The sequence below is a fragment of the Haemaphysalis longicornis genome, unplaced genomic scaffold (assembly GCF_048455015.1).
Source record: "Haemaphysalis longicornis isolate Haplotype H1 unplaced genomic scaffold, Haemaphysalis longicornis Haplotype H1 scaffold_71, whole genome shotgun sequence".
Lineage (NCBI taxonomy): Eukaryota > Metazoa > Arthropoda > Arachnida > Ixodida > Ixodidae > Haemaphysalis > Haemaphysalis longicornis.
Window position 1 is genome coordinate 236591 of NW_027526425.1, and position 8551 is coordinate 245141.

Below are 8551 nucleotides of genomic sequence, written 5' to 3' on the forward strand. Positions count from 1 at the left end.
GTCGAGGAAACACTTTTCAGTTAAAATTTCTCGAACTGGGCAAGTATGCGTTTAGAATTGTTCAAAAGTAAGCGTAAATCTTCTCAGCCAAAGCACACAGGAACGAACTTCACGATAAGACGAAGAGACGGAATGGTATGTTGAGGCAAGTTAACCAACGATATGCAAGCGTTAGATCTCAGGTAGCTTGTGTTAAAAACGGGTCAACACGAACATGGCATACGAGAATCAAAAGTTGATGACGGCTCCAAATGCTTCGAAGTTGCATATAGAAACCTGGTCCGAGGATACATATTACGGATTTTGTGGTGTCCTCAAATGCTTTGACGCGAGTAAAAAATATAAGAAAAGCAATAGGTTGTAGGCGGCCGATGAGGCGGTGCGGCCGAGTCCACGTTTATTCTGGTTGCGTTGGCTGTGCCATGAACACGACAAGGCGCGTAGAACGCGGGTGCCGTTCCCGAGGTGTGCCGAGTGTGTTCTGTGCCAGCTGGCCAATCTGTTGATGATGATAATGGCGCTTTAGAAGATGATGATGGTGGCACTACAGGGCTCCCCCCTAGCGTGAAGCGCGATAAAGTGACAAATTTAAATGACAATGCACGAAAATGCCCTATGCACTATGTACAGGTATGTACAATTTTTCCGTTGTCAGGGAGAGTCCGTGGGCAGTCCATGGTCGAGTGGCTGGGGTCGACTAACGGCACGGTCCTGGTCGTCGGTGAGGTAGCGTCCGGTGTGTGAATTTTCCTCGGGGGGCCTTGCCTGGGAGTGGCGCAGAGGCCTTAGGCGGAAACGAGCGTCCTGCGGGGCGGAAACTGCTAGCAGCGCTCAGAGGAGAGAGTGCTGTGCCACAAAGCTCGAGCGCACTCTCCGGGCTACAAGGTGGTCCAGACAAACGGTTGCAGATAGCTTGCGGCAATAGGGCGGCTCCGTTCTGCTGCCACCTCTGTTGTTCCACAGACCACGGCAGCATGTGCGGATGGAGTGACGCAGTCGCCGCCGCGATCGTCTACGAATGAGCGAACCATGGGCCATTGACCGTCGTGATAGCTCGAAGCGACGTTACTTATGTGCGAAGGCCCATGAGGCACCCAGAAGGGTGGTGAATGCATTTGGAACTCGAACGCGTTGCTGTGGCAGGGGGCGGGCAAAAAGTTGTCTCCGCTGATCTTCTGACTCCCGCACTGTCATGAAAGGAGCGAGTTGACGGGGAGCGACAAGAAGGTCGCAAGGTGCATGACGTTTGTGTGGTCTAATGCGGCGTTGACGGCTAGAAGCAGAAGACGCGGCTACCGCAAGCGAAACAACAGGCAAGAGTGTACGCGGTGGGTGGTTCGGAGGCTGACTGCGTCTTCTTTGTTCTGGTCTGCCTGCCCTGTCAACGTTTTGGTCACAGGTTGTTGGAGGGTGTCCATCTTTGCTCGTTGAGAGCCTACTAGCCCAGGTGCTTCCTTGGAGGAGTCACGCTGCTCCTGCGCATCCACCAAGATGGAACACGTAATGTCACTACGGCAGATGGTTGGTGCGTCGATGGGAGTCTCGTCGGTGGCGCACTGTACCTGTCGTATATGCCCTTCAGGTGGCTGCGTTGCGGAGCACACGTTGTGGAGTAGTGTCAGGGAAGGGCTCACAGTGGGCTTAGATGGGGGTGGCGTCAACCGTGGAGGGAGGGAGGTCGCCGCCTCGGTGCTCTGCGGATCACCGTCCCCTTCTTGTGGTGTGATAGTAGTGGACAAAGCAGGCGGTAGTTGGTGGGCGCCCGTGATGTCGTTGGCCTCCAGTCCTCTCGTGGAAGGTGCGGCTGGGAGCTCGAGATACGCGCCCATGATCGCAGACCCGTCACCTTGTGAGGGTTCGGGTACATAGGCCGTGGGCGGTGTCGGAGAAGGACTGATGGTGGTAACGGCACCACGTTCTGTCGGGATTGTCGTCTGCCGGGTGTTCATGCCGTAGTGGTTGAGGACAGTGTTTTTTAAGTTGTCATACGCACTGGGGCCTGGGGTCGGCAGCTGGATCTGCTCAATGAGGTCAGCAGGTAGCTTCTGTAGTGTCAAGAGGTACCTGATTTCCGGGGAGCAGATGTCATTTACGTAAAAATGGCTTTCCAAGATGACGAACCATGCAGCGTGGTTTGAGGTGGCGTCGAACGGAATCAGTAAGGGAAGGTCGGGTAGGGCGGGGAACGTTCTTCGCTTGCCGTCGTCCGCGTTGTGTCTGGGGAAGCAGCGTCTCGAAGCCATGGCGAAGCCGCTTGTCGGGTCACCAAATTGTAGGCGGCCGATGAGGCGGTGCGGCCGAGCGCACGTTTATTGTGGTTGCGTTGGCTGTGCCATGAACACGACGAGGCGCGTAGAACGCAGGTGCCGTTCCCGAGGTGTGCCGAGTGCCGAGTGTGTTCTGTGCCAGCTGGCCAATCTGTTGATGATGATAATGGCGCTTAGAAGATGATGATGGTGGCGCTACAAGGTGTTGGCTATATTACTGAGAATACGTTCTGTTGCCAGACACATCGGGTATTACATGATCTCCTTCAATAATGAAATACAACTTGCACGACGAGTTCATTTTCTATTAAAGAGCACAGCATTCATAAGTTAAATTCGTTTTAGTGCTCAAACAAGACCGTTACACCATATAACGCGAAGCGTTCGCTTTAGTAATACTCAAGGGCGTACACATGTGTTACAAAGCGTGGTACACATGCTGGGTAAATGATTCGCTCAAGAGGAATCACGGTGTTCTACAGTTAATTATAGCTATGCAGCCTATTAAATCAGTTTTCGCGACGCCATCATTTGAGTGCGGAAGAACATGCTATTTGCGAGCGTGGGCAGTAATTCCACGGTTTTAAACTGTACTTTCTCTTCAATAGCTGTTTCTGGCGCCTGAATGAAGCCGGTCGCACTGCTTGGCAGCTGCAAAGATATTGAAGAGTGACGTGGCTTGCTAACGGCGTTACCGCCCTGGACAGGGAAATAGGTATTGCTCTTTCCGCTCAGAAGTTCGTCGGTCATTTTCAACTCCGCCATCTCCCGTCCCCCCCTGCGGAGGAAAGCACTTTAGGTGCAGTATTTATTGGGACCGTGACCAACATCCCCACGCCCCGGTTCGGTTCGCAATCACGAGAATTAACCCGTGCTACGCACGTGTCGACATCCAAGGACAAACATTTCAAATAGACTCGGCGGTAAAACGTTCAACAGAAGCGTGAGGTATTCACCGCCGGTCATCAGATGGGGTAGGCGCAGTGGTTCTCTGGCTTGGCCTTTGCTATCCTAGGTTCTAGGTGCCGGTAGGAACGTTTACTCCTTCACAACTTGGATGCTGGAAAACGTCCTCAGAAATTCGTGTGAACGTAACTGTGTACTCATCATAAGTACTGAATAGCTTAGACGTGTAAGGTGCCGGCACAGTGTTCCGGTGCAGCACACTGCCAACGGACAAATTATCTTAAAACTTAATGAATTGTAGAACTGCTGTGAGAACCACCTTGTCCTGTGAGCAAATGCTTGCCCACTCCTGTTCCGAAAGAAGATTCGACACCACGACCGTTTCAGGGTCGGCAAATGCTTCAAACATGAAAAAATCGGCGTGGTCCACGCCACGGCAAATCTTACCCATAAACCATAAATCTTCCCTCGAGCTGATAGCTACACTTCCCAGCACGCCTATGCACGCAAGACAACAAGTGAGTGCTGTTCCACATACCGGCGTCCACGCTTTGAATTTGTACCGCTGTTTATGTATTACAGCTTCGCAACGCCGGAAGCTTCAAAGCCAAAAAATGGTGGGTAGATTAAACTGAGTCACCTGTTTAAACTGAATCACCTGCCAACGCCAAGCAGGAATGGTGTCACTGTGGTTCGGGCCAGGCAAGTCGATATGCCTTGCCTGGCCCGACCATCACCTCCAACTCCCTTGAGCTGGTGAGCTTCCTTCCCATTGAAACGTTTGTTGGAAAGCGGCACCATCAGCCAAGCGACGGTAGCCCAGCCCCAGCGGAAGATGAAGCAGCGGCTACTTCGCCTCAGCTGGTAACTGACCACAAGGCATTCTTAACCTACCCCGGCAACCCTGGCAGCCAAGCGGGTAGAAGTAATCACCTTCCTGCAAATGCGGTGGCAGGCATATTGTCACCTAGCCGAGGACAACGCACGGAAAAATGTTTTTTTTTTTGTACTCCGCTAAGAACAGAAAGCTTACGAAGTAGCAACGAGGCAGTCGACAAATGGACATACACAGGCGAATCTGGGCGAATTTCATCTGAGGCATCTGCCCTGCTGGCATTTATCTTTCGGTGAGATTGTTTCTTGAAACTTCGATTTAAATCCAGTTTACTCGATATCAAAAAAGATAATTCGAGTCTAGTTCCGAGAGGGCGAAATACTGTGCCTCTAAAATGAAGTAGTCCGTGTGGCATAAAAAGAAGAAAAGTGAGAAAAAAACGCTACAAGAAAACTCAGTGCGAGAGCACATATGTGTGCGTCTGGATAGGAGCGCCCGGTGTCGTCCATGCTTTCGCGTGGGCTTCGGCCACGTGAGGAGCTCGAAACAATACACAGACTAATAACGTAGTCCAGGGTTCGACGGAAGTCTGTCTGGTCAGGTGGTAAGTTCATAATAAAATTGCGGTCACTGACCAAGTCAAAAGAATAAAATTGACGTTTCGGATCCCCTACGGAATTCTTGTTCACAATGAGGCGAGGCAAGATGTCACGGTTTTTATGCTGTCAAGATACGTCGTAATGATCGTGCGTAGATACCGAGCATATTGACCTCTGTCCGGTTGATGGTATCTCATGTCGTTTGAATAAAAAGTGATTCAACGAGGAGCCTCGTTGTTGCGTTTCTTTCTTTGGCGATGATTGTGGCACTGTCACAGTCAATTTGGTGATTAAGGGCTTCCGCATGTTCTGCGAGAGCATTCGGAGTGACGTTCTTTTTGTTTACGTCACGCTGGTGTTCCTTGAGGCGTCTCGGGAACTTTTCAGTTTCACCAACGTATTCGCAGTCGCAGTCGCCACACGGGATCTTGTAAATGACACCAGGTACTTTTCTTTCGGGAGCTTGTCCTTCATGTTCACTAGCTTGCCACGAAGTTTTGCGGAGGGCACGTGGGCAACCCGCAAGTCATAATTGGAAAATACCCTGGAAAGGGCTTCGCTGACGCCGGCGACGTAAGGGATTGCCGCACTGGAGTGGAATGTTCGCCTCGGTGCATCTTTGGCAGTATGCAAAATTCGCTTTTCGATTAGCTTGATGAATTTCCGCGGGTACCCGTTCTGAGATAGTTCTTGTTGAATCTTCTTTAGTTCTCTATCTAGTTGCTTCTCCCCGGTGCAAATGCTCTTGGCGCGGGTTGCCAAGCAGGAAACAACAGATGTCTTGTGGCCAACGGGGTGGCGGGAGCCTAAGTTAAGGTACTGGCCTGTGTAGGTCGCCTTCCTGTGCACAGAAAAGGCGAGTCCATTATCTGTGCGCCTCACGAGAACGTCAAGAAAGGGCAGGCATCCATTTTCTCCTTGTTCAACAGTGAACTGGATACTGGTTTCCACGGAATTCAAGCATTGCTGAAATCTTGTAACGTCATTCTTTCGGAGTTCCAATCAACGCCCTAACGCATTGTCTATTGCATTCGCTTGACGGATTGAGGAGTTCATCTCTGCGTAATTCAGGCATTCTTTTGTGGAAAACTTAAAATTTAAAAGCTACTTCAATATTTTCTAAATATCACGTCATAGCAAGGTGTTTTTTTGGGTGCAAAAGAAGTTTTGGGGGCCTGAAACAGAACACCTTACATTACCAATATTGACAGAGAGCTTTTCGTGCTTGCGAACCGACCGGTTGACAAACCGAATGGCTGAGTGCGTGCACTCGCACGGAGTCTCTTAAGGGGGGAAAGTGTATGAATCACTAAATGTTTTCTCTACGCAGGCTGTGTATGCATTAGGTAATATGTTACGATAAATCTACCCAAGCTGGGCGAAGTAACAGTGATTACCAGTAAGTCTCCGATCAGTTAGAAAATTAGGATTATAGTTTTCTCGAACTGGCCGCTTGTTAGATGGTAACCACCTGTGCCCCATAAACTTGTTACATAATTTTGTCGAGGTTATAGGCTTGCTATTTCAGAGCCGCTTTATTCCAATTTATAAGTCAAATTAGAAGTTCGCGTATGATGATGTTCAAACCAAAACACAAAGTTTTATTATTTTGGTAAGGAATACTTTGCTTATATGGTATCTTTAAGTGTCCTCCAAACATGTTAACTGCTCTCAAGTCCAGCGGATCGAACATGGGAACACTTCAATACTCAGAGGATGACTTAGCAGTTGGCCTTGGGCAAGGCATAAGAAATTGATAGAGCTGCGTATTTCAAAACATGCAGCACACGTAAATTTGTTTTATTTTGGGCTGTGTTACTTCATAGTGCTAAACAAACATCTTTTGGGGAACAGGAGTCCACCTGCTTCTAGCTTAACTCAAAAATAAATCTCTGTGTTGTGCCTGTACCATCAAGTTGCGATGAATATAACAAAATTGTCTTGTTTTGTTTTACAGTAAATTAACTTGCAACATGCCTTAGCTTAATTTTTACTATGCGGATATCTTGAGCAACTGATTGGTTTTCGAAACTGCAACGTGGGAACTCATCATGAGATGAGTTGATCTTATTTGCAAAATGTAATTAAACCTTACAATTCACAAACGCCGAACATGTTCTAAACATAAGACTAGACGTGTAGCAGTACCGATAATGGTTCTGCTGAAATACCGTCGGCTTAAATGTCCCTCGTAGCATCCCTCTCGGCACGCCTATAGGGCAGGTAGCTGCCACGGTTCTGTTTTGCCAAAATGGTATAGTGGTGATACTTACCTGAATAGTCACTAGAAGCAACACTGCTCTCCAAAATGCAGTTTGGAGTAAGAAGCAGCGTGAACAGTATGGTGGCTATAATTGCCGCGCCCAGCATACTTTCAGTTTATACGTTTGAGTTGTTCTTGTTTATCTGAAAGAAAGTGTTTCTTGTGCCAGCGCAACCTCATAAAGGTCACAAGTAAGAGTTATAGTTAGGCACAAATGCGGACACGTACACAATGCGTAAATATTTTTTGCCTACTAATTGAAAAGTAACTAGTATTTATATTTATCTGCATTCATAATCATTCATATCTAATTTGCGTGTAATAAACGTTACCCGTTACAGCACTTGCTGCAAGGCATCTGCAGTCACTTGTGCTGATAATTGCTCATACACCAATTACCACTGACTGCAACCTGCACTTGGTGATGCTTGAGCGGCTTTGCTTTTCATTTTTATTTCATTTCATTTATTTGCTTTCAGGGCCGTGAGCAGTTATAGACGAGATTTACACAGAAAAACTAAAACAACTAAGTTTAAATAGCAGGAGGGCGACAGAAAATGACTGCAAACAGCGGTTCTTGAAACAGGCAAGTTAAGAGTTAAGATAATGAAGAAGTTAAGATAAACAAGTTAACATAGCTGTTCGTTCAGCAGTTTTTCTCCCAAACACTTTTGGGATGGTCAGTGCGTGATGACGCGTACGTGGGAACTAAAAAGTGGAGCGTTCAATGGTTTCCTTGATCTAAAATATTTGCTGAAAAACGCTTCAGCGCGGTATCTTGCGACGGCATAAAACATTCGGGACTTGTGTTTTTGTTTTCGTTTCTATATACGGTTTTAATTATAAACAATAAAACAAGGGGACCAGGTTTCTTTGAATTTAAGGGAGGAGACATTGTTAGCGGAATTCAGATCTCATGCAGATGAGGCGTATTGAATTCCTTAAAGAACAAAGGTTTTGTAGAGTTGCTGCTTTAATGAAGTGGGAGATGCGGAAAAGTTACTTCACTGAAAGGCCATCACGAGGTTCGCAGTTCTAGTAGTATATTCGCGTGAGCATATCATGAAAGGCTAACAGAAACGTGAACTCCTAAGTATTTACAGGTGGTTACGAAGTAAAAATGAGATTCATTAAGGGAGTAACTTTTTCTGGTGGTGGTCTTGGATGTTGGTGTTACCTTCATGCAGGTGCACTTGCCGAAGTTTAGTTTCGGTAGTGCAGGTGTGCCGCCAAGCGGAAATAAGATTAGTTTAAAGCGTACAATGATCGGATGGTTGAGATATTTTTTGTGTATAGGATACAACCTTCAGCGACAATTGGTATAAACGGGGTTGTGCTATCATAAAGATAATTAATATGGATTAGGACGGGAAGGGGCTCCAAGACTGATGTCTGAGGAACACCAAAGATAGAGGACTGTGATTGTATTTCTTGTCGTTTACAGTTACCTATTCGTAGCTATTCTGCAAAAAAAAAACTCATCCGCCCTAGAATATTAGGGTCATTGCTAGGTTCGCTAAGGTTACAGAGTCAAAGATTTTAAGTAACGCAGTGGAATGCCATCGAGAAATCAATGAATATAATCAATTACTCTTGAAAGATCCAAGGAACAAAGATCTTTTCAAAAGGTTAGTGATTCGGATTCAAAAGAATATTTGTTACGTACACCTTGCCGGTAAAC

General features: G+C 47.2%; 1 protein-coding gene across 1 annotated transcript in view; it reads right to left on the bottom strand.

The window, feature by feature from the left end:
* The window catches only part of LOC144148018 (uncharacterized), a 31678-nt gene extending 24663 nt beyond the window's left edge, over positions 1–7015 (bottom strand). The window contains exon 1 of the mRNA XM_077679619.1: positions 6881–7015. Coding sequence (XP_077535745.1) covers positions 6881–6977 — 97 coding nt within the window. The 5' untranslated portion in view covers positions 6978–7015. The remainder of the gene's footprint in view (positions 1–6880) is intronic.
* Between the last annotated feature and the right edge of the window lie 1536 nt (positions 7016–8551).